Below are 27,562 nucleotides of genomic sequence, written 5' to 3'. Positions count from 1 at the left end.
AAGGAAAAACACATACACAAGTTATATATCATTTTATAGAGGAAAATAATCTCGTTAATATGGTATATAACATTTTGTTATTCAACGCATATTATAGTTGTAGTACTCATCAGAAGTGAGTGACGTCATTCATATGTCATCTTATCCACTACGGGATATTCCGTATGTGGCCCCTGCGGCATTTGGACGAACTACGGAATATCCCGTAGATGGCCCGATGTGGGTTACTTGATAAATCCCACGAGGATTGGAACAACCATTCCTCAGCATTTCCAACTGATTCCCACTAATCACTTTTACTAGTAATGCCCTTTAATCATGTCTACTCCAGATTTTCACAAAAAATCTTCGTCTTCTTATCACTTTCCTACTGTACTTGATAGCTTGAATCAATAAAACACCTCGACGGAGCTGGAATTACGGCTGCTGCATCACAAGCGTACGCCAAGAGTATCTGCGCCATGCCAAACCTTCGGACTCTGGAGCTAGAGCAGATTTGGTTTGAAGACGAGTTCTTTGTCGCCCTAGCCGAATCAGCATCAGGAGCAAGGGTATCTCAAATTACATTACAGTTTGTTTATCTCCAATGTGATGTCGTACATTAAGCAAAAAAGCAGAGTTCTGTGTTGTCTCTTATTCATAGTACAGAAAAAATAAATGCAATGTTTTATAACGTTATTCGCCATACGACTTTTTTTTTAGTCTTTCCAACAGAAGCTGAGAGTTTCTTTAACACAAAGACATGACAGGCTGAGGTTATTCTTGCTACAACTAAGCCATTTTTGTCTATGGTAGACTCTTATAAAATCGACAAGGCGAAACATGTTTTAGCCTCACATTTATCCTGTACGCCAGTACCTAGTTATTCCTTCATCTTTCATACGAGTATCTCGGCCGTGATTTGGCAAAACAATGTATCTGCATTTTGGTACTTTCGAGATATTCGCGATTTTAGATTTAGAAGCCACAAAGTACTAGAATTGTTCCTTTTTCTCTCCAGTGGAATAATTTTCCAAGATACTTTTTTTTTTTCAGAATATGGCTTACATCAGTCTTCTAGTATCTAGTTAAGATTTAAATCCAAAACAGATTTTTTTTTTGGTTAAAATATCAAAGACTTTTTGTAGATACGTTTGCCAGATCACCCAAACTTCGGATCACGTGCGTGGTCAGGCAAAACAACGCAAGTTATTCTGCGCACCACGGCAGTAGCATGGCAGAACAACGTATCTTACGTCGCACTGGGCAGTAGCGAGGCAGAACAACGTATGTGCAGCGTGCAGCCTCTCTGCGCATCATTCTGCGCAGAGAATGTGATTTGGCAAAACAACGTATCTGCGTTTTAGAACTCGGCAATAGCAAGGCAGAACAACGTATGTGCAGCTGCAGCCTCTATGCGCATCATTCTGAGCAGGGAATGTGATTTGGCAAAACAACGTTTTTGGTACAGTAGCTGCGCTGCGCCCCCCCCCCCCCCCCAGGAAAAACGCAGTATCTAACATTTATGGCGATTTTCACTTTTTTGCATAAATATTGTCAGTGGGCAATCCTTCTTCATATGACATATTCAGATTTTTGAAAAAAATGTTTGGAAAGCTACTTTTCCGTAACTGCCAAACGCAGTATCTACCATGGGCGTAAATCCCGGGGGGGGGGGGGATGGAGGGGGGGGGGGGATATATCCCCCCCCCCTGAAATGGAGGAGGGGGGGATGGCCTGTACAATCATCCCCCCCCCCCCACACTGAAATTTGAGGGGAAAAATGGAGGAAGCAGAAATGTGCTTTTATCAATTTTGACATATTTTTATTGCATGACGTTCGTACGCCCGCCTTCAGAGAGGTAACAGAGCTGAACAGTATTCCATCTTGTAGGATAATGTATACGTAATTTTCTCAAGCGCTCGCTCACTTCGCTCGCTCGCGAAGGAAGTAATATCGACATAAAGTATGGTCCAGACGTTGACAACGTCAAATAGCATAGGCTTACATGTAAACATACTATGACGCGAGCAACTCGGGACCATCTGCAAATTGTGTACGAAAACAAACAACAATAACCGCCATAATTGAACCCCCCTCCATTTTCCTGAATCATTCCTGAAACGATGATGACTCTGATACATCTATGGGCATACCCAGGGATGATCAGGGGCGTCGAATCTATCTTGGGGGAGGGGGGGGGGGCAAAGAGGCATTTGCCCCACCCCTGCGGAAGTGTTGGGGCAGACAAATCAGTTGTCCCCCAAGCAATTCCCGAGATGAAGACAAATCTCGAACTTTCTTTGTAGAAAATTGTCCAAATACCGCCAGAACTATGCACCAGATCGTTGAATTGCATTCATATATCGCATGCAAAAGCTCCGCTACTGGATCCCTTTCGATAGACTTTGAACACTTTTGAGATTGACGTATTTCCTAGTATTTTATCAAAGAGCGTGCAGCAGACCTTTCACTTACAAAAGCTCCCTCATATGCAGAGACGTCGATAGGGGGGGGGGGATGGTTGTTGCTGGATGTTGCTGCCAGTAAATGCCAGCAGTTGCGCCCGTTGCGCCCCCCTTAATTTCCAAAGCGAAAAAAATAGCTAGAAACGGCAGTTTTTGGACTGTAAAATGTAAAAATTTCCAAGCTCGCTCGCTTCGCTCGCTCGCATTTAATCGTTATGCCTGATTCTGATATTGCTTCCAGTAGCTGACAGCAGTTTCGCCCGTTGCGCCCCCCTTAATTTCAAAGACGAAAAAATATAGCTACAAACGGCAGTTTTTGTATTGTAAAATGTCAAAAATTTCAAGCTTGCTCGCTTCGATCGCTCGCATTTAATCGCAATGCTATTCTCCCGATGTTGCTGCCAGTAATTGCCCGCAGTTGCACCCAGTGCGCCCTCCTTAATTTCCAAAGCGAAAATGTAGGCCTACCATTAGCTATCAAACGGTAGTTTTGGGACTTTAAAATGTAAAAAATTTTCAAGCTCGCTCACTTCACTCGCTCGCATTAATCGTTATGCCATTCTCCTGATGTTGCTGCCAGTAACTGGCAGCAGTTGCGCCTGTCGCGCTTCCCTTAATTTCCAAAGCGAAAAATAAAGCTACAAACGGTAGTTTTGCGACTGTAAAATGTCAACATTTTCAAGCTCGCTCGCTTCGCTCGCTCGCATTTAATCGTTATGCTATTCTTCTGATGTTGATGCCAGTAATTGTCAGCAGTTGCGCTGTTTGCGCCCCCCCCCCCCTTAATATCCAAAGCGATAAAAAATATAGTTACAAACGGCAGTTTTGGGACTGTAAAATGTAAAAATTTTCAAGCTCGCTCGCTTTGCTCGCTCGCATTTAATTGCTATGCTATTCTCCTGATGTTGCCGCCAGTAATCGCCAGCAGTTGGGCCCGGTGCGCCCCCCCCCCCACTTATTTTCCAAAGCGAATAGGTATAGCTACTAACAGCAGTTTTGTGGTTTTAGAATGTCAAAATTTTCAAGCTCGTTCGCTTCGCTCGCTCGCATTTAATCGTTATGCTATTCTCCTGATGTTGCTGCCAGTAACTGGCAGCAGTTACGCTCGTTGCGCCCCCCTTAATTTCCAAAGCAAAAAAATATAGCTACAAACTGCAGTTTTGGGACTGTAAAGTGTCAAAATTTCAAGCTCCCTCTCTCCGCTCGCTCGCATTTAATCGTTATGCCATTCTCCTGATGTTGATGCCAGTAATTGCCAGCAGTTGCGCCCGGTGTGCCCCCTCCCTTCCTTCTTAATATCCAAAGCGAAAAAAATATAGTTACAAACGGCAGTATTTGGACTGTAAAATGTCAAAATTTTCAAGCTCGCTCGCTTCGCTCGCTCGCATTTAATCGTTATGCCAATCTCCTGATGTCGTGCCGGTAATTGCCAGCAGTTGAGCCCGGTGCGCAACCCCATTAATTTTGAAAGCGAAAAAATATAGCTACAAACGGCAATTTTTTTTTTTCTAATGATAGTACCACGCCGTACAATGCATTTCACTGTATTTGGTAACGTTTGGTTACGTTTCTGTGCGATTTACGTACGGAAAATAAAAGGCAGATTGATGCTCTTAACATGCTAACACACGCATTCAAAATGTTTTTTTTTTTTTTTTTTTGAAATACACCGTGTACTAATGTTTCAGTATACGGTTTGAAACTTTTAATTTGCGAGTCCTTTATAAAGTTATAGCAGGGTTATTACATTATCAAGCAAAAATTAAAGTATTTAGGGATTCGGATTAGCGCAGAAGACTAACAGTGCTATATATGGCGATCGTTCGCAACAGAGACAATCCTCTCCAATAGATATACAATGTAATTCTGTTTTCATGAATTGAAAGAGAAACGAAAAGAAGTCAACTTTTTAACTTCATTTAGCTTTCTCACCAATTGAACTTGATTTGATCTGCCACGCAGGATCGCTGTGTGTTCTATTAATTCTATTAAAATATTATCTAATCGGCGTGCTTGTTTTTTATGCAGAATGTCACAGGTAAGTTTAATTCATTGAAGTTCATAATGTTTGTACATATGGCGTATTAGTTGTTTTGTATTTTTATTTTTATAATATATCATGTGTCCATTATCTGATTCTGACCACGAAAATATGGCGACTGTTTAAATAATAATAATAACAATAATAATAATTGCATTTATATGGCGCTTCATACTGACGTTTCTAAGCGCACAAATTAAATGCGGAGCATGTACTGGAAAACTGTAATGTCTCCTGCCAGTATAGACAAACTAATTTCTAGTCTATCCCCGCTTGAAATGGAAATGAAATTAAAAAAAAAAAAAAACGAAGTTCGACTTCCAGTAGATTTCAACCGTTTTATATAGTGCCTGATTCATGTAATGAACACAATTCTTTAGCACATAAGCAATCACACAACTTTCGGGAATAGATGTGTGTCTTAATGATTGTATCTCATGGAAGAAAACTCGTCGTCTTGCCTGACTTTTAGCTTTTTCCTGTTCAAGCTTGCGTGAAAGAAATAGTTGAACAATCGCAATCTTTGAGAGAGGCACACACTAAGCACAGGAGTACTGAGACACACTTCGAAATAAAAACGGGTCATTTATCACTATTGACAACGCATGACGTTGAACTGTTTTTTTTTTCCCTTGGGAGGGGGGGGGGTAATACAATTGATTATTCTGAAGATTTGTTAATCACACAATGAAATATGGTTCATTATTAGCTTAGGTTCGTTAACAAGAACATTAAATGCGGTTCCTTTCCAGTCATTGCCGGTGGTTCCTTTACCCGAAGTAATCAAGCAATCATTTTTTTTTTTCTAATAAGGTTTGTGAATACAAAACGAAATGAAGAAGGCCTAAGTATTAATTCCGAATATTTGTCAGTATTATTATATCTATACTCCACTTCTCAAATGCAGAAAAATTGTAACTGCAAATGTAATGTTAAAAAAAAAAAAAACATTCAGCTTAAGCTACAAGTTAATGGTTTTTTATATGCTATGGTATTACAAAAGTGACCGAGAATAAGAAGTATATTTATGATACAATCATTGTAAACCCAACGTGAAGCCGTCAAGCCTACATCAACCTTTGCTTCTGATACGTTTAATATGTGCAGCATTGGCAAGCGTGATAAGCGATAATTACTGTGCACGTAACGCCTAAAAAGGAAATGTGCCTAATATGGCGGGAATGCAGAATGTTACAGAACAGACGCGAAAGCAGTCTTTGATGCTCTGCAACATTACGACCATGTGCGTAATTTGAGGGTTTTTAGTACACGCAAAGAACACGATCTCAAAAGACGACTATCGTTAATTAACTTCATTGACTTTTTCTACCGATGCTGTCTTTTGAACCCCCGCCTACAATATGTTCTCAGGTTCTATTTAGGTATTGGTACTTGCATACTAAACGCATCCTCTTTAGTTTCCATTGACAACAACATCGGAGGAGAATGGAAGCGATGAACGCCCTCGCTACAAGACGCTCTCGTAAGACGCATTGCGTGCCCGCCTACAATAGGTTCTCAGGTTTAGGTATTGGTACTTGCTAAACGCATCCTCTTTAGTTTCCATTGACAACAACATGGGAGGAGAATGGAAGCGATCAACGCCCTCGCTAAAAGACGCTTCTCGTAAGACGCATTGTGTGCCTTTTTTTCTTTTTACTGTTTGCTATTGTTTTTGAGTTAAAAACTTGCGGCAAACCACAACGCAGCCGACACACAACGTGTACCGACTCATTCATGCGGCGGCAGCGGCACGGACACAAACGCGCCGAAGTTTACATTCGGGCTGCCGTATTGGTCAGAATCGTTATTGACAGACCTGTCCTGCGATTGGTTAATTATCTTACATACCCAAGCTATCGCCTTATACGGTAGTGCGTGCGATGGAGCGTAAACGCCGTCGCTAAGCAGGACTGCTGTATTGTTTCGTCCCGTGAAAGAAACAGGTTGTGAGCTTGAACGTAGCCTGAACTTTGAGAGCGACTTTCTCCGTTATTTAGAAAATGCACTGACATCATAAACGTAGTTTATATTCGTTTTTATGATCTATAGGGATATCGAAATGAGTTGTATTACACATCAGTGTAAAGCTTAGAGTCTGTAGAATTCACATATAGGCATAACTACGATTTCATTTTTTGCGACTTTTGACTCATTCCGACGGAGCGCATCACATATTTCATATTCTACCTCGATGATGAACATCTTCCGTACTATTTCAATATTAACTTGTTGCGAAGTAACTTTGTTAGGCCTAGACCCTAGTCAAAATTCCTCAGGCTCAGAATCCGAAAGTTTCGGCGAAAGGCAATAGATCTATTTGTGCTGTATCGGATAAACGTCAGGTTGTTGTAACATGTTAAACCCTATGCTATAACAGTTAGGGTTCTAGAAGTCTAAGACTTGTCTAGACAGAAACGTTTGAGTCTTGCGTCTCTTTTCTAACGTTAGACTTAACGTTAATCAGAACTTTCAGGGACCGTTTTCCGAAAGTCTAAAGAAAGATCTAGTGTAGGACTAGAATAGACCTACTACTAGAGCAGGCCTGTTTATAAAACTATAAGTAAGATTATAAGAAGTGTAAAACTAAAACTTTAGCACTTAGAATCCTAAGTCTAGTGAAGTGTCAATGTTCAATTAGACTATCTACTCCATACCATACTGTCTTAGAATTAAATAGCTGACAATAGATTATGTGAAAAATAGGTAAATGGACAAAATAGAGACAGTTAAGAATAAGTTGTATTTCAATTCTTATCTAGACAGTATCTACAGTAGACCCTAGTGAGACTGGGTTGCGTAAAATGCATGCATGATCCCATGCTGCATGCTACAACTTACAAATCAAAAAAGTTACATTACAAATTTACATGACATAAAAAACTTAGGTTCAATCCAAAAGGAATAGGCCTAGAGAGGGGATGTCACTTCGATCTAAACCGGTTCTAGATGTATGGTTTTTTTTTTCTAATTAAAGAGTCCTGTCTCGTGTAGGACTTAGACTAAACCTTCTACTTATTCTAGGCTATTTTTTTTTTCTGTGAGTATCGTGCATGTATAGCCTGAGGCTATAGACTCGTGTAGCCTGTTACGTAGCCAGCCTAGAATAAACGATATAAAAAACTAGTCTAGATCGATCTAGGTCCAGACATCCGATTTAGATTTATTTTGGTCTAGACAGACTTTAGCCTAGACTGTACAGATCTAGATCTAGTATTCTAGATGCTAATTAGCGGCTAGGCCATGTAGCATCACATTACAGCCATGGCAAGCTTCATATTAAACACGTAACGTTACAGCAAAATCGGTCTGGGAATGTAAGCGAAACGTTCTAAGAATGATTTGTTATTTGTTAATGTTATGAAGCCTGCTCTGTAATCAGGGCATAAATCTGGGGATGGAGGATGCATCCCCCAGGGCCAGAGGTTGAGGATGGTGCATCATGAATACTTGTACAATGATACATGCATACATAATTCCTTTAACGGCGCTAGTCGTTAAAAGGGGTTTACACTCGCTCACTGACTCGTTTTTTGCCTTTGAGGGCGTCTGGCGCTAGTCGGAGCCTGAGAGCAGGCGGCATACGCAAAGAGCGCCGCCGAAAACATGAACAAGTTATCTCCTTTGATGGTTCCCGATGGCGCAACCGCATTAGTACGCTTAGCAGTGCGCGTGGGAAAGCTGAACATTTAGCGTGGGAAAGTTTAGCAGTTAATGTGAGAAGGGATTATTCTGTACGTGGATTTCACGGAGAGAGCATCAATTTCGGGCCCTCGCTTAAATTATTGTATAGAGCTATTCATTCGGATACAAAATCGTCAACTCTTGCTACGATCAGAGGCAGTGGAAATTCCAAGATGCCAAAGCACAGGCCAAAACATTCGCAGAGGAAAACTTCACGGGCTGCAGCATCGGCCAGTGCTCCTCCGGTACCGACAAGAGCAAGGAGGATTGCTCGGAATGCTCCCGCACCCAGTACACACCGTGAAGGAACGACTACTCCCCCTCCAGTGTCCTCGCGTTCCGCGGGGTCGGCGGCCCGAAGCCCAGCAGACGAACATAATACCAGCCGGGGCCCCGGCGCAAGTACCGCTGTTAGACAGCCGGACTACAGGGTGCAGACGGAGGACCGTGCTACGGGGCAGGCGGCCGGGAGAGCTCATGTGACGGTCCAGCCTGAGCAGGACATGGGTGGCGCGGTCGGCGAAAACGGTGAGTACCCAAATGAAGGGCTACTAGTGCCTTGGCCTACGGTGACCGCACATAAGGTTAATGAAATGTCTCTGATCGAGGTCGATGAACAGGGTCAGTCGTTAGACACTGGATTCCCGAAGCCTCCCCTGATGTCGACACCTAGGGAAGAGCTAGGTGCAACGGTTCCCATATCGATCAAAGAAAAGATATGGAAGGGCGAGTTTGTAGATTTGGGTTGTTTACTCAAGAATGCCCTGATTCAAAGTGATCAAACCCCTGTGGTTTTGACATACTCAGGTGCTGCACTACAACTACAGCCGCAGCGCAAAGTCCCAGGAATTACCACCATAGAGCAGTGGACTAGTGCCTTCACTGTGAAGCATCAGTGTATACCGAGAGACACGGTTCCCGGGCGAGAGAGTTGTTCAAGTATATGGACGTCGTTAGATCTGCTGCCTATTTTCCCGGCTATGGCTGGCGCACATATGATACCCTGTTTCGCTTGAGGCAAGAACGCGAACCCACTAGGTCATGGGCGGTGCTGATGACGGCTGCCGCGCCGTATACAATGCAGCCTATTGCTCACGGCAGTGCTGGCTTTCGCCGGACCAATTTTCGTTTCGCCGGGCAATCAGATCGCAGTGGGAGCCGAGCAGGAGGTCGCCGCTACTGTTTCGGTTTCAATGGCGGGCAGTGTGTCAGAAAGCAATGTCTATTTGTCCACGCATGCGAGCGATGTGGACAAAGCTGCCATGGCAGATTCCGATGTCCTCAGGGGCGAACTGGGAAAAAGAACACTAGCAACAACGCCGATTAATTTGAACCGTATGACCCCCTTTTTGCGCTCTCATACTAATACTCAAGATGCACAATTTTTGCATGAAGGCTTTGTTAAGGGGTTTCGTATTGGTTACACAGGTCAAGGGGTAGCGGTTAGAACTCGTAATTTGCAATCGGCTTACGAGCATAAAGAAATTTTGCGTAATAAATTGCAAAAAGAGATAGAATTAGGTCGTATCGAGGGGCCCTTTGAACGTCCTCCTTTTCATAAAATCCGGTGTTCCCCAGTAGGGCTCGTGCCCAAGAAGACTCCTGGAGAGTTTCGGATGATCCACAACCTTTCAGCTCCAAAATCTAACTCGGTTAACGGTCAAATAGATCAGGCTAACTGTTCAGTAGTGTATGCAAGTTTTTATGATGCCGTAGCACTTGTGCAAAAGGTGGGCATTGGCTCATGCATGGGGAAGGCTGATGTAAAATCAGCTTTCCGCCTGTTGCCTGTGCATCCAGACGATTTTGATTTACTGGGTATGAGTATTGATGGTAAATTCTACTATGATAAGTGTATGCCTATGGGGTGTTCAATTGCATGTTCAGTATTTGAGAAGTTCACTTCATTTGTGGAATATTGTTGTCAGGTAGTTGCAAGTTCCAGAAATACATTGCATTACCTTGATGACTTCTTCTTTGTGGGTAGATCAGAGGTTGAATATAGGCATTTGATGTGTAGTTTCAAGGCAACATGCGAGCGCCTTGGGATACCAATAGCACATGAGAAGACTGAGGGACCGGTCACATCGATTACATTCCTTGGTCTGCAGATCGATTCCAAGGCTTCCATAGTTCGCGTACCGCAAGAGAAGGTGGCATCTCTTCTCGATATGATAAATATCATGTTGAATAAGGAAAAGGTGACGTGTAGGGCCTTGCAATCGGTCATAGGTAGTCTCAACTTTGTGTGCAGGGCTGTAGCTCCGGGGCGAGCATTCCTACGGCGTTTAATAGACTTGACCATTGGGGTACGCGAGCAGCACTATAAGATCCGCCTTTCTCGCGGAACGCGGGACGACCTGCAAGCTTGGCAGCAGTTTTTGTGCAGCTTTAACGGCAGGGTCATTTTCCCAGATCATCATACATGGAGCAACGACGAGTTGCATTTCTACACAGATGCATCTGGGAGCATTGGTTTTGGTGCTTACTTTCAAAGCAAATGGACGCAAGGGAGGTGGCCAGACGGCGTACATACCCCATTGTATTCCATAGCACTGCTAGAGCTCTTCCCCATAGTAGTCGCGTTACTGTTATGGGGATCACAACTGGAGAATAAGCATGTGTCGTTCTGGTCTGATAATCAAACTGTTGTTGCAGTTATCAATTCTCAGACGTCGAAGTGCCCTTTAATCATGGGGCTAATTAGAAAGCTAGTGGTCACTTGCCTGCAGCACAACATACGTTTTGGTGCTCGCTATGTCCCAGGGGCTCGTAATAACATCGCGGACGGTCTTTCTCGTATCCAGAACGAGCGTTTCCGTCTGCTGGCACCGGAGGCGGATTTGGAACCAGGTCCGCTGCCTACCCATCTTTGGGAGACCTTCAACAAGAGTGGTCGGACTTAATGGATGCATCTAGGGCCCGCAATACTCAGGCAGTTTATCATCAGGCTCAGGAGGCCTTTAGTAAGTTCATATCAATTTATTTTCCCGGATCTTATACACCATGCTCATATGAACAGGTAGCGTTGTTTATTTCTTATTTATCGTTGCAAGGTTATGCAGCCTCCACTATTGTTACATATGTTTCTGGTCTGTCATTTCATTTGCGGGCGCAAGGACTCCCTGATGTAACAAAGCATTTCGTAGTCAGTCGTTTGTTAGATGGTTGCTGGCGATATCGTTCGAGGGCCGATTCGCGCTGTCCTATCACGATCTCAATACTGAAAAAAGTGCTGTCATGTCTTCCGGCACTCTGTACGTCCTATGATTCTATGCTTTTTCCAGCCTGTTTCCTAGTGGCATTTTTCGGATTTTTGAGAGTTGGTGAGTTTACCAGTGCCTCTCGCCCAACGGCTGAGGTGAGCCTTCGAGCAGATGATGTGGCAGTGTGCGGGCTGTCTCCCGAGCGACACATAAGAATTTTCATTCGGTCCTCTAAAACAGATCAACTTGGCCGGGGTTGCTATATCATGATTCCAGAGGCACCCGGTAATCCCATCTGTCCAGTTCGGGCAGTGTGCATTATTTGGCAGTAAGACCTCAATGTGGGATCGCATTATTCTGCGGATTCGATGGGGGCCATTTGACTAGACGCCGGTTCACCGATGTGTTGAGGAAATGCATGTCCATGTTAAGTATGCCAGAGTCGCGTTTTACCTCCCACTCATTCCGAATAGGTGCTGCCACGGCGGCAGCAGTAGCGGGTTTTGACTCACAGGCAATCCAGCAGATGGGGCGCTGGGTGACAGATACACATAAACGTTACATTTGCATAAATTTGGTAGGGGCAGAATAGTCGCTTACATGTTCGGGACAGTTATGTTCGTAGATTCATGTTGCTATAGTTGCTAGAATAGTGGATATGTTTTTGTTATGTTGGTATATACTGTGGTATGCTGAGGAACGAGGGTCTTGCTCGCTATAAAATTCAGTTTGAGCACATAAACTTTGGTAAATGAACATGTTGTTAGATTATAGATCAGTTCAAGTATGATTAACCCAGTTTAGTAGGGTTAACCCAGCTTAGAAATTGTGAATTATGTCGAAAAGTATGGACGATTTCAGTATATACAAATGCTGGGGCACATAGAGCAAATATTTGGTTGAGCTAGACGCTGCCGGGTGATAGTTTTCTTTGTTTTGCAGGCAGGCGAGGTCGGCATACGATCCTGGTAGTTGGGGACTCAATAGCGTACTGGAACGGGAGATTCGGCAGTCGAGAGGGAGTCCAAGCAATGAGGCAGCGGGCTCCAGTCCAATGGAGAGGATATAGGGGGCTTCGACTCGGTCAGGTTCATAGCAGGCTGGAATCGATTCTTTCGTCTCAGCACTTCTGCAACTTGTCACACGCCATCATCCACGCGGGTACAAACGACATCGGTTTTTTTCCGAACAAATTACTGATGGAGCTGGTCTCAGAAACAATGTTTAAAGTGTAGCAACTTCTTCCAGAAGCAATAATTGTTTGGTCGGAAATCCTGCCAAGGAGGAAATACGCCCGTTTTGCGGATTCCCACCAGAATCGGGCTGATAGGATTCGCCTTGCTATGAACAAGCGAGCACGCGCATGTTGTCTGCAAGCAGGGGCTCCTGTTATCACGCATGAAGCCATTCGACATCATGACGCCACTCTTTACCGACAGGACGGCATACACTTATCCGACGTTGGCATAGCACTATTTCTAAAAGATCTCAGAAGCGGGATAGCCGACATGATATGAGCTAGGTGTGGTTTGCTTTTTTGTTTTGTTTTTGTCTTGTCTTTTTTTATGTGTCAGTTACCTCCCACTCGCACTAACGTCGGCACACCAATAATGATGTACCACAAATCTTTATTGATACATGTATGTACTCTGATTTTGGCAAAACCTATAACGACTTTTTAATGAGCTAGGAGTGATTTGTTTTTGTTGCCCTTTTCACTCACAATAACGTGGGCACATCAATACCTATCACAATGTTTGATTGATGCATGTACTGAGAAGTTTGTAAAACAATAGCAACTATGTCTAAGTTGTTAAAAAAAAGAGAGACACGGGTAGTGAGGTTGGTAATGAAAGGTGTTCATAAGATTGATAAGGGAGTCTATTAGATCGTTTTTAGTTCGATAACTCCCACGTTTGGTAGTAGTTTTGTAATGTTTTCTGGGGCTAGAGATAGTCACAAAATGCCTTTACTAGGATGTAAACTAGCTCTTGTTCCGATGTGTGCTTTCTAGATTAACGATGTGTATAGCAAAACAGCAACAACAAAATATGTGTAACGTGGATCTTTATTGCGTCCCCCCTTTTACCGCTGTACGGCTCTCCTGCGCATTGGCGGCGGGCTGTGCCCGTATGGCGGAAATTGTTCATTTCTGGCCCTCTGCGCAGATGTAGTTTATACAGAACATGAAATGTTTTCCACTTGTTATGTCAAACTCGTAGGGAAGGGTGTATTTCGGAATGTTTGTTTTATTAACAATTGTTATTGTGGCCATTTATGCATCAAGAGGCACCGTGAGGAAACCCGGCGGGTCACGGACGCGCCCGCCTATGACTAGTGCCGAGCACTTTTTTGATGCAAGGGGCTTTTGTATATGGGTCTGTACGCGCTTGTGGGTTCCGAGTTGAGTGGGCTCGCCTGTCAATCAGAGAAGTCCATTGTAGTTATACTCGATGGGGATACTTCTCGGATTACCATGCAGGGAGTCCTCCGACAAGGGCCTAAGAGGCAAGGCGGGATGCGGGGTGCTTGTCTGTAGGTGGCCCGTACGCAGAGAGCACTGCCATATGTTGTTGTATTCCACGGTGCAGATGCTCGTCATGAGATGAATACAAATTTGCGGAGAGAAAACCCGGGTCCTTCCAGAGTTAGACATAGCAGTGGCGTGTTTGAAAGCATTTATTACTTGGATAATATTTCTGTTTGTCGATGTAAAATTACCGAATCCTGAAACCGGAAAGTATAATTATGTATAACAAGCATTGGTATGATCATGTTGTTACTTTCTCGTCTATAAAGTGTACAACCCTATCATGTTATCATGAGTAACTATGTTATGTAATGTGGTAAACACTTTTTGTTTTGGTAAACTTGTACTCTCCAATAAATCAACGAACATGAATACTCCGTTCTCAGTTTGTATTTATGTCGGAAGTGCTGTGAGTGTAATTATGGCAGAAGATTAATCCTAGTCATTCCGCTGTAGATACTGCGTTTTTCCTTGGGGAAATTCGTTCCATTGTAGATACTGCGTTTTTGCTTGGGGAAATCGGTCAATTGCTTGGGGTTTCCCCAAAGTATCTACATTTTCATCAATAACTTAAAAAAAAACCAAAACAAAAACAAAATGATATTTTCCAGGAAAATTCGTAGCTAGATAGACTACAATTCCACCATGAAGGAATTTTTCAAAAGAGTATATTTTCCAGGGGCTTTGGCAAAAATATAAAATGGTGAATATCTCGGTTGTTGAGGAATGGAGCTGGATGTAGATACTGCGTTTTTACTTGGGGGGGGGGGGGCAGTGCGGCTAAGACTGGGCGGGCAGCTGCATGCTGCTGTTAGGTTGTTTTGCCATGTCACACAACGAAGATGCGTTATTCTGCCAGAAAAACCGGAAGCTCAGATGAGATTCTGGGACAGAAACTGTTTTGGCAGAACAACGTAAGTAAGTTACGTTGTTTTGCTAAATTATTTTGACCTATTTTGAAAAATTGCTGAAATTTAAATGCATTAAAAAACAATTGATATCACTTTCAGAGCTGAAATTTTGACAGATGTTAAAAAATGGCTTAATTTATATAAAAAGCATAAAACCTGAAAAAAACCACACAATTTCAGATACGTTGTTTTGCCAAATCACGGCCGATCATTTGTTAGTCTGTTTTGGTTTCCGCGTGACATTCTTTAATAAAGTTATAAAGTTTGTGGTTAAGTCCTGACAGATTGCTTATCATATGATTATGTGTCTTTTTATTTGTTTGTTTGTTTTTCTAGGTAGGCACTTAAGTGAGCTCTTACTTGTGTCTTCTTTTTACCCTCTTCCTGTACTACATAGCTGGAATCGATAAAACACGCTGGATTACCTGACATCTCTGCTAATGTATCACAAGCCTATGCCAAGAGTATCTGTACCATGCCCAAACTTAAGCTTCTGGAGATAAATTCTGTCAAGATAGCAGACGAGTTCTTTGTCGCCCTCGCCGAATCAGCATCAGGAGCAAGGGTATCTCAAAATGCATTACAGTTTGTTTATCTCCAATGTAATGTCGTACATTAGACAAAAGAGCAGAGTTCTGTGTTATCTCTTGTTCATAGTACAGAAAATATATTGTTTCATAACGTTGTTCGTGATACGACTTTTTTTTTTTAGTCTTTCCAACAGAAACTGAGAGTTTCTTTAACACAAAGATATAAGAGGCTGAGGTTCTTGCTACAACAAAGCTATTTTTGTCTGTGGTAGACTCTTATAAAATCGACAAGGCGGAACAAGTTTAGCCTTACAATACCTATCCTGTACGCCAGTACAAAATTATTCCCTCATCTTTCATTCGAGTATCATGTGTTAATCGGTTTTGGTTTCTACCTGACATTCTTTAATAAAGTTATAAAGTTTGTGGTTAAGTCCTCACAAATTGCTTATCACATGATTATTTTTTTTAGTTGTTTTTTTTTTTCTGGGTAGGCACTTGAATGAGTTCTTACTTCCTTTCCTCTTTTCACTCTCTTAAAATACTGCATAGCTGGAATCAATAAAACACGCTGGATTACCTGACATCTCTGCTGATGTATCACAAGCCTACGCAAAGAGTATCTGTACCATGCCCAAACTTAAGCTTCTGGAGATAACTTCTGTCGAGATAGCAGACGAGTTCTTTGTCGCCCTCGCCGAATCAGCATCAGGAGCAAGAGTATCTCACATTTCATTACATTTTGTTTTTTACTCTAATGTAATGTTGTTCATCGACAAAAAACAAAAACAAAAACAGATTTTTGTGTTATTTTATGTTAACAGTACAGAAAATACAATGTTTGACAAGGTTGTCCGTGGTACAAAGACTTTTTTTAGTTTTTTTCAACAGAAATTGAATGTTTCTTTGACAAAAAGGCGTGATAGGCTGTGGTTCTTCCTGTTATAACTAAACCATTAAAAGTCCACGCTAGTCGGTCATGAAAATCGACATGGTGAAAAAAACTATCGCCTCATAATTACCCAGTATGTCATTGCACAATTATTTCTTCAACTTCAGTTTGTATCATTTGTCCATCTCTTATAGTTTACATGTGACATACATAGATAAAGTACTAAAGCTTGTGGTTATAACCTGACATATTGCTTATCAAATGATTATGCGTCTTGTGTGTGTTGGTGTGTGTGTGTTTCTGGAGAGACACTTAACTGATTTCTTTCGTGTAGGGGCAATTCCGCAGTAATGTTACATTTCAACAAATTTAGATATTTATTTTTACGGCTAAATCACCATTTGTTCATTATAAGGCAAAATCATGTTAAAACATGTTCACCCTTCCCAGGTTTTTGATATAGAAAAGAATGAATACATTCCAACAATTATTAAAATTGCTATGGCACTAAAGGGCTGGTTAGTAACGTTACGAATAAAAAGGACATGAAAAAAAAATAAATGTCTTGTTATAGAAAGTGTGCAAAAATTTAAGTTACTACAAAGAACGTTTTGCATTAATTTTAATTATTGCATCATTACAAATGTTCACGCAAATATTTTTAACAGTTCGACCGATGATTTTTTAGCTAGACCCCCAAAAGCATGGTTAGTAACGTTACGGTTAGTGACGTTACATTTGTCCGGAGTAAATCCGCAGGTCATTTCACCCCCTTTGTAATTGACAAAATGTAACATGACTTCTGGAGTATTTAAATGTATTTATCCTTTACCCTTCAAGAAAACTTTACGGAAAAATATCCAAGGAACCCACTGCAATTTGCATTTAAGTGAATTTCAGCGGTTCCAGTCCCACATGTACATTTTAAATGATGGTTTTAGATCACGCAAAATCAATAAATACGAAAAATGGGTCGAGGAACACTACCCCCTGGAAAATCACCCCCGGATAATTACCCCCCAGGAAAATTCCCCCCTAGGGTAACTACCCCGCGGACAACTACCCTCCAAGGGCAATTACCCTCCAGGGTAATTACCCCCTAGAAAAACTACCCCCGGACAACTACCCTCCTATGGCAATCACTCCCCAGGGCAATTCCCCTTAGGAAAACTACCCCCTGGATAACTACCCCTCGGATAACTACCCATGGATAACTACCCTCCCGGATAACTACCCCTGGATAACTACCCCCCCCCCCCCCGGAGAGCTACCCCCTGGGTAACTACCCCCCGGAGAACTACCCCCTGGGTAACTAACCCCCGGAGAACTACCCCCTGGCTAACTACCCCCCGGAGAACTACCCTCTGGATAACTACCCCCCCCCCCCCCCCCCCGGAGAACTATCCCCTGGGTAACTACCCCCCGGAGAACTACCCCCTGGGTAACTACCCCCGGATAACTAACCCCAGGATAATTACCCCCCGGATAATTATCCCCCGGAGAATTACCCCCCGGATAATTACCCTCCGGACAACTACCCCCAGATAATTACCACCAGGATAATTATCCCCAGGTTAACTAACCCCTCCTCCGATAACCAGACCCCATATAACTTCCACCCGATAACTACCCCCTCCGATAACTTCCCATGGATGATTACCCCGGATAAGTAGTCCTACAACTCCCCCTCCCCTATATAACTATCAAAAGGAAAATTACCCCCAGGACAGTGCACCACGTCAATTACCCCCTGGATAACTACCTCCCGGGTCATTGCCCCCTCCCCCAACTCTTACTTTTAACCCGTATAGGACGGTTTGTTTTGGCGAGCGAACACCCCCACAGACGGGCAGGTTTTCCAAAATCGAGCGCGAACCGAGGGTTACTAAGGGGATGTGACTTACGGTCCCGCTTTACCCAATCATCAAATTGCCGTGTATGCGGTGTAGGAATCCGCTTTCTGATTGGATAATTAACGACCGCTCATGAATAATAATGTCGATTCCCTTCGCTATCTGGGTTCGCGCGCGCGGTTTGAACTTCATGTACTGTACGATCGTCAATTTACGTTCCCTCGTCAACTCAAATGAATAGCGTCTTTTATTATTGGGCACCAGGATGTGCCGAGGGTGTCGCAAATTTCTACTACATTATTGTCTGGAATTTACTGATTCATGGAGGCAATCTTTTTTTATGGAAACTGTAATCCGTTGATTACTAGCCTTCAAAGTCTTTCATTGAAAAGCAATCGATCGGAGGATTGTGTACAGGCTTGCGCATTTCCATTTACACGACTATAAGACACGGCGAGTAATTCTCGTATTGTGGCGATATCAAAAGCACACGAACCCACTCTTGACTTCCTGTTGTTCACAAAATTCCTTACCATAGCTAGTCAAGGAATTTTGGAAACAGAAGGAAGTTTATTCATTGTATACAACGTTTGAAAAATCTTGAACACCTTGTTTGTCCCCGCTACTTGTATCCAAATACAAAGCTCGCGTGTCTGTAACAGAAGCACGTGGCTCTATTTCAAAACTAGGCAAACCATCAACGTCAATGTAGTATCACAAGTAGAATTGGTGGTACTGATTTATCAAAGTCGAATTTCGTAATAGAACAACGTCCACTTGAGTTTGTTTCTTGGCTCTGTTTCAGTAATTCCCATAAAGTTGACAAGAGCCTGGAATGTTAAATATTCAATAAATCTTTGCATCTTTCTGACTTTCTTTGAGACGACTAAACATGCATAATCCACGCTTGCGCGATACCTGCCATCCCCTGAAGAAGTCTGTATAAAGAAGTTTGCTTCCTGAAATTATCAATCGTGACTACCTACAAATTTCGACCATGCGACTTATAATAGGTTTTCATGGGATACATAAAAAAGATCATCGAGTGGATTTGTGAGTTTATTATCGGGGTTTGATGCTGCCATTTTTCTGTGCGATTTTACGATTCCCTTACAACTTCAACGTAATGTCGGGAAGATATTATTCACTATATATCAAGTGAAATGAGATTTTACACAGTGATACAAGACATATATTATAAAAAGTAATTACCAAACAAAATGAGTATCGTTATTTCTTAATTAAAAAAAAGAGAATAAAACACCGGTCCTGTTCAAGCCAGTTGACAGAACATGTATGAGCTCTACTGATGAAACAGGGAGTCTATACAATGAGAAGAAAAAAAGGAGAGAAAAATAGGCTGGTCATCTAAATTTTGTTTGATGGACGGTAGATAATCTGAAAAGATTTTTGCAAACGTAATGTAAAATTATACAAGATGAGGTTAGCCTACAACCTGTGTTTTGGTAATATCTTTTTACGTTTTATGTATATAATATATATATGATATATATATATATATATATATATATATATATATATATATATACATATATATAAATATATATATATATATATATATATATTTATATACATATATAAATTTTATGGGCAGAGTATCTTGGAGAAGAGATCATCACCAATGATAATATTCAATCTACATGTTTGTATATGTCAATGAAGAAGTGGATAGCTGGAAAAGAAAGTGATGAGATGTAATGAGATAAAATGAAGGAGCAATAATTGAGACAAATGTATTACAAAGGAAGAGCAAAGTGGCAAAAAAGGGGCAAAAGGGTACAACATTATGCAAAGATTTTGCAGTCATTTTTTGTGTACGTTTGCCTTCCAGTTTCGTAGTTACGTAATTCAAAATCGCCAACAAAAAAGAAAAAGAAAGATAGCGCCATGAAGATGTTCATTCAACCTCGTTTGCCTTTCACTATATCCTATCACTTCAAAAAATGTAGCATTACCACTATTTAAATTAGAATGCCCATCAAGAATTCAGATTCGCATCAAATCAACAGGGTCGCAGGTGAGCATTTCCGAGTTCGTCGGAGAAGTTCATTCATATTAGAAACAAAAAGGTTGACCACCCGGCAGCTGATAGAAGAAGACGACATGACCATGGGAGAACGGCGAGCACATGCCACACAAGCTTGAAGGTCTAAAATCATAACATCACTTCAGAAAATAAGGAAAAGACTATGTTTGTTGAAATAAACGACATTTCTCCCGACATTCTTCGATCTCTCATAACAGGCGATTAATTTTGCTGAAATGATGTTCTATTATGTCATGAATGTAAATCAATATTTGTTTTATTGTGTATACCAGTCATCCCCGATAAAAGACAGAAAATGAAGTAGTATTCTCATTCAATAAGCATAATGTATAAAGGAAACGAGCATTTGCTGCAATCGTTTATGAATATGAAAACGCTGCAATGCGATTTCACGAAGTCTAAAGGAATGAATGCAAGTAGGTCTACCTAAAGACAGAGATGTATAATGCAATTATTATAAAGAAATACGCAGTCACGATAAGTGCATAAACCACTTCAATAGCAGCATGAAAACATTTTATCACATCAATATATGAGATGGACAAGAACATTTCATGCTTTTATTGCTCGAAATTCCTTGCTCCTAAACAAAGTAGAGTGTTCAATTGAAGCGACGGGTTATCACATCTCCGTCTCTCGCAAAACTGAATCACCACTTCGCAAATTTGCAGTGCTTTCTACAAATTTAAATAAAAAAAGTTTTAATTTTTTTTTTAGGCATGAGTTACCATATTCGACTGATTATAAATGCTAAAATCATTGTAACTCAATGATCGCGAAATCATTTGACTTGTGAACTTCCGAAAGAGATGGACTGAAAAACCCAGACTTCTAAACGTATAAATAATTGAGTATATGAATATAAGAACGACCCAAGTCCAATTTTTGGTCAAATTCAGTTTGACATGGGAAATTGTAGCTTATGCATGGACTCATCTTGTGTATAAATGATAAATCCTAATTACCCCCGGAAGTGCCTGAAATGAATGAGTTAAATCTTATATTAATGTAAGAATGAAGAACTTGGGTCATTCTTACATTCATATAATAGTGCCCTCTCTCATCCTTCTCCCATCTCTATAGCAGAATATCATGTATATGAATCAAAGAACGACCCAAGTCCATATGAATCAAAGAACGACCCAAGTCCACCACACAAAATGGCCTCTCCACAATTAATGTAAATGTTAATTGTCATAATAACATATGTTCTAATTTGTATATACAATGTTGCCTTCCCGTCACAGTTAAATAGAATATTATTGGACAAATAAAAAAGTTTTTTTTTTTTTTTTTTTTAGTTTACTCGAAATGATCTTCCATGGACTTGGGTCATTCTTATATTCATATACTCAATTGACAGAGCGACTACAGCTGAACATTAGCATAATACGAAGATTTCATACACAAGTAGAACCAAAAAAGACTAAACAGTCGACATCACCATTGTCGGTATCGTCGTAATATGGGATGTAATTTTATTTTGACTGCCTCTTTGAAATGCTGGAAGCATCAAATACTGAACATCATAATTTTTATTTGTGAATTCTAAGCGTATGAGAGAGAGAGAAAAAAAAATTCTGCCGTATGTCTTTTTTTCTCGCTTTGTTGCAGCGTATGTCATTGTCGAAGTTAAAATTCTGTAATAAATGTTCGTAACAAGTACATGAGAACTTGCACATTCGATTCCCAACAACCATAAAATCATTGGGGTACAAAGCACATCACTATAATGCATTCTATGGACCGGTGCAGAAAAAAAGAGACTGTCTGTAATCGGCCTTTGAACTTCTTTATAAAATGGGTTCAAGAATGTAGCCAATTGGAAGCGCTGAAATGAGTCACGTGTGCTTGTATTTCTCACTAACATCCGGATCGGATCCACGGCCGACGTCACAATGTTTGCACTAGCAGTGCACACTCAATCAGTTGTTACAAGTGCGTCCCGCGCTACTATACGCGCTGTCAATCCTGTAAACAAACAACTTCTAGTTCGGGCTGCCGGCCGGCCTTTCTTGTGTGCATAACATGTGTGGCGTACGTATATTCTTTATACGTACAGTACTTATATGTGCGGGATTTCCGAGTGCGACGTGTTTGGGACGAACATCTTCGGACATCTTGATCCAGGAAGGTACGTCGACCCATTTTATAAAACAAATGATGCACAGAATTATTTCGTGGCGTTAGTGGAGACGCAGCTCACTCTCGGGTATTTACAATGTAGTGCAACATGCACTCGGCTTCGCCTGGTGCATGTTTCACAATTGTAAATACCCTCGGGTGCGCTACGCCTCCACTAACGCACTCTATCCTGTGCATCATTTGTATACTATTACGCTCATAATCCCCAACTTTTCAGATTTTCAAATGGCGTCTACGAGTGCGCCTAGGAATGTTTTTGTATCAACATACTGTCTATTCATGGAGGTATAGTGTAACCTGATACTCTGGCCACCTGGTCTATTCAAAGTGTTCTTGCCTATAACACGCGCACATGTTACGCTGTGTTTCACCATGATGAATATAATTGTAAGACCCCATAGTGGCAATATCGGCTCTTGCATTCGACGGAGAAATTCATTCAATTTAGCAACAAAAAAGGTTGGCCATCCGGCAGCTGTAAGAAGCCGACATGATCATGGAAGTATGGCAAGCACAAGCCACACAGGCTTGAAGGCCTAAAATTATTACATCACTTCAAAAATAAGGAAAACACGATATTTTTGTTGAAATAAACGTCATTTCTCCCAGCATTCTTTGATATCACATAACAGACGGCTAATTTTGCTGAAATGATCGTCTCTTATGTCATGAGTGTAAATCAAACTTGTTTTATTGTCTACCAGTCATCCCCCACAAAAGAAAAAAAATGAAGTACTAACAATCTCATTCAATAAGCATAATGTATAAAGGAAACGAGCATTTGCTGCAATCGTTTATGAATATGAAAATGTATGCAATGCGATTTCACGAAGTCTAATGGAATGAATGAATGTAGGCATACGTACCTAAATGCAGAGATATAAGTAGATATATAAAGAAATACACAGGCACAATAAGTGCATAACTTACTTCAATAGCAGCATGAGAAAGTGTGATTACATCGATAAACATGAGATAAGACAAGAACATTTCATGCTTTTATTGCCCGAAATACCTTGCTCCTAAACAAAGTGTTCAATTGAAGCGATGTGGTTATCACATCTCCGTCTCTCGCAAAATTGAATCACCACTTCGCAAATTTGGAGCGCTTTCTACAAAGAAAAATAAAAAAAGAAAAATCGTGTTTTTTTCGATATAAGTTATCATATTTGACTGATTATAAATGGATTGAACTCCATGATCGAAAAAAAAAAAACCTGACTCGTGAATATACGAAAGAAATGGACTGAAAACACCTCAGACTTCTAAATGTATAAATAATTGACAGAGCGACTATAGCCGAAAATGAGCATATTATGAGGAATTCATACAGAACTAGAACAAAAAAGACCAAACAGTCGACATCACTATCGTCGGCGTCATAGTAATATGGGATATTATTTTATTTCGACTGCTTCTTTGAAATGCTGCATACATCAAATACCGAACATCATAATTGTATCTAGAATTTTTGGCGAATGCTAAGCGTATGAGAAAAAAAAATGCCATAATTTACTCGCTTTATTGCAGCGTATTTCGTTGTCGAAGTTTAAATTCTACTGAAAACATGTTGGTAACAACCACATGAGAACTTGCACATTCGCTTCCCAACAAACATAAAATCATTGGAGTCCGTAAAAGAGGTTACGTAATACATACGAAGCACATCACCATAATGCATTATATGGACCGGTGCAGAAAAAAGAGACTATCTGTAATCGGCCTTTGAACCTCTCTATTATGCTCATAATCCCCGACTTTTCAGATGGCGTCTACGAGCGCGTCTAGGACTGTTTTTGTATCAACATCCTGTCTATTCAAGGAGGTACAATGTAACCTGATACTCTGGTCTATTCAAAGTATTCTTGGCTAAAACACTCGCATATGTTAGGTTGTGTTTTACCATGATGAATAGGACCCCATAGTGGCAATATCGGCTCTTGCGTTGTATGAATATTATACAGTAAATCCTCTAGTTGGTTCGTTGGCCAAGTAGATTTTTTGAACGATCTTATAACATAATCAGGCTGTCATTCGTAAGTATGACAGAAAAGAAAGAAAAAAAAAACTTCAAGCATCATCAAAGTTGAGTTTCGCAGACCAATCTTTCATTTGAATTTGTTTCTTGGTTTTGTTTCAGCAATTATTTTTTTCATAATATTGACAAGAGCTTGATGGAATGTTCAAAATTCAAATAAATCACTGCATCTTTCTTGCTGTTTTTGACTACTAATGATGACTAAATCTGAAAAAATCCATGCTCTTGCGGTACCTGCAATCCACACTGAAGTTTTTGTGTGTAAAGACGTTTGCTTTCTGAAACTATCCAATCATGACTGCCTACAGATATGACTTAGGTTTCCATGGGATAAATAAAAGATATCAACGAGCGCATTTGTGATTTTACTGTTGGGGTTTAAATGCTGCCAATTTTACCAGTGCAATCTTACGATTGAGTTATAACTCTATCGTACTGCCGGGAAGATATTGCTCATTACGAATCACGTGAAATAAGATTTAACACAGTGATAATACATAAGCTATTTATCATATGATAAAAAGTCATCACTAAGAGGAAAGATAATTGTTTTGATGAATATGTATATTTGATATAACATTTATGAGGTCTTCCGGTCTTCAGGCGAAACACTGGAGTCTATGCAATAAGAAGAAAGATTGAGAGATAGAGAGAGAGAAAAAAATAGGCTGGTCTTCTAAATTATGTTTGATGGATGTAATCCGAACACTCTTTTGCAAACGAAATGTAATATTATACACAGCTTGGTTTGCCTATAAAATTTGTGTTATGGTAACATCTTTTAAGATTGTATTTATAATACAGGCAAAGTATCCTCGAGAAGTGATCGTCACCATCAATGATAATATTCAGTCCACACATTTATAGATGATAATGAAGAATTGGATTACGGGAAAGAGAGGGAGAGAGATGGAAAGGGGGGAGAGAAATATGGTGGTCTTCTAAATTTTGTTTGGTGGATGGTAATCCGATCACACTTTTGTTATCGAAATGTAATGTTACACACGGCTAGGTTTGCCGTTATTATAATATCTTTTTAGATTATATATATATATATATATATATATATATATATATATATATATACATATATAACGGGCCAGATATCTTGGAGAAGTGACCACCACCATCAATGATAATAATCGATCTATACGTCTGTAGACGGTAGTGAAGTGGATAGCTGGAAAGGAAAGTGATGAAATGTAATTAAATAGAATGAAGGAGCACTAATCGAAGCAAATGTATCATAAAGGAAAAGGAAAGTGGCAAACTTGAGTTTACAAAATGGTACATTATGCAAAGATTTTGCAGTCGTTTTTTGCGCATGTTTGTCTTTCAATTTCATAGTTATGTAATTCATAATCGCCAACAAAAAATATAGCTCCATGAAGATGGTCATTCAGCTTTGGTTTCCTTTCACTATATCCTATCACTTCAAAAATGTAGCATGAACACATTTCAATCTAGAATGCCAATCGAGAACTCATATTCGTCTGTATGTGAGAGTTTTTTTTTTTTTTTTTTTTTTTTTTTTTTTTTTTCAAACACAGTCGCAGGTAGCATTTCCGAGTTCGTCGGAGAAGTTCATTCAATTTAGCAACAAAAGGTTGGCCACCTGGAAGCTGAAGAAGTCGGCATGACCATGGAAGAATAGCGAGCACATGCCACACAGGCTTGAAGGCCTAACATCGTTACATCACTTCAAAAATTAACGAAAAGACAACATGTTTTTTGAAATTACACCATTTCTCCTAACATTCTTCGATCTCTCATAGCAGAGGGCTAATTCCCCTGATATGATCTTCTCTTCTGTCAAGAGTGTAAATCAATATTCATTTCATTGTGTTTACCAATCATCCCCCGATAAAAGACAGAACATAAAGTACTTTTCTCATTCAATATGCATAATGCATAAAGCAAACGAGCATTTGCTGCAGTCGTTAATGAATATGAAAATGCTGCAACGCGATTTCATGAAGTCTATAATTCGATTGAAAGCATGTACCTTAACGCGGAGGTAGATAGAGAGAAGACACATGCACAATAAGTGCTTAAACCACTTTAGTGATAGCATTAAAACATTAATTACATCAAATAAAAAGAAGAGCATTTCGTACTTTTACTGCTCGAAATACCTTACTCCCAAAAAGTCGAGTGCTACAATTGAAGCGCTCCATAATCACAACTCCGTCTTACGCAGAATTGAATAACCGCTTCGCGAATTTTGAGCGTTTTCTACAATTTGAATGAAAAATAGATTTTTTTTTTTTTCGGCATGAGTTGTCATATACGATTGACTGAAAATGGATTGAACTACAAGCAGTGGCGTATGGCTAAAATCCTTGCAACTCAATGATAGCAAAATCATTTTGACTTATGAACTTACGAAAGAAATGGACTAAAAACCCCAGATTTCTAAACGTTTAAATAATTCATCGAGCAACTGCAGCAGAAAATAAGCGTATTATAAAGAATTCATAAAAAAAGAAATACAGACTAAACAGTCGAAATCACCAATCTCACTATCAACGTAATATGGGATATAATTCTATCTAATATACTTTTTTGAACTGCTGCAAATACCAAATACCGATCGTTTTTTTTATAGACAATTTCTCGCAAATGCTATAAACGTATATATGAGAGAAAATTTGTGCCATGTGGCATGTTTATTCGCTTTATTGCAGCGCATTTCGTTGATGCATTTTAATTTCTATAATAAATTAATGTTTGGAACAAGCACATGAGAACTTGCACATTCAATTCCCAACAACCGTAAAGTTATGGTTACATATACATACGAAGCACATCGCTAACATCCATTCTATATGGACCGGTACAGAAACGAAAAGACTGTCAGTGATTGACCTTTGACCTTCTCTATTATGCTCATAATCCCCTGCCCTTTTAGATTGCGTCTACGAGAGGGTCTGTCTAGGAATGTTTTTGTATCTACATCCTGTCTATTCATAAATATACAATATAACCTGATACTCTTGCCAGCTGGTCTATTCAAAATATTCTCACCCATAACACGTGCACATGTGACGCTGTGTTACGCCATGATGAATATACGACTTCAATGAAGTAGCACAATCGACTGCGTTGTTTGTATGCAGTACATCCCCTACTCGGTTTGTTCTTGGCCAAGTGATCTCTTTTTTTTAAACGATTTTATAACACAATCAGAATATTATCCATGACGGTAAAACTCTT

The 27,562-nt window shown here is 40.4% G+C and overlaps 2 protein-coding genes across 2 annotated transcripts in view; both read left to right on the top strand.

Moving 5' to 3' along the window:
- Positions 1–422: 422 nt before the first annotated feature.
- LOC140226687 (uncharacterized) overlaps positions 423–27,562 on the top strand; it is an 86,781-nt gene continuing 59,641 nt past the window's right edge. The window contains exons 1-3 of the mRNA XM_072307127.1: positions 423–551; positions 15,218–15,385; positions 15,903–16,070. Of these exons, the coding sequence (XP_072163228.1) occupies positions 462–551; positions 15,218–15,385; positions 15,903–16,070 (426 nt within the window). The 5' untranslated portion in view covers positions 423–461. The remainder of the gene's footprint in view (positions 552–15,217; positions 15,386–15,902; positions 16,071–27,562) is intronic.
- On the top strand, positions 8,313–12,409 carry LOC140226625 (uncharacterized). Its single transcript, XM_072307075.1, has 2 exons — positions 8,313–9,112; positions 10,981–12,409. The coding sequence occupies exons 1-2, from the start codon at positions 8,347–8,349 to the stop codon at positions 11,709–11,711; spliced, it is 1,497 nt and encodes a 498-aa protein (XP_072163176.1). The 5' UTR covers positions 8,313–8,346; the 3' UTR covers positions 11,712–12,409.

This window comes from Diadema setosum, chromosome 3 (assembly GCF_964275005.1).
Source record: "Diadema setosum chromosome 3, eeDiaSeto1, whole genome shotgun sequence".
Lineage (NCBI taxonomy): Eukaryota > Metazoa > Echinodermata > Echinoidea > Diadematoida > Diadematidae > Diadema > Diadema setosum.
Note: the sequence above shows the minus strand (reverse complement) of the source record. Positions and strands in the feature narration are given on the sequence as shown.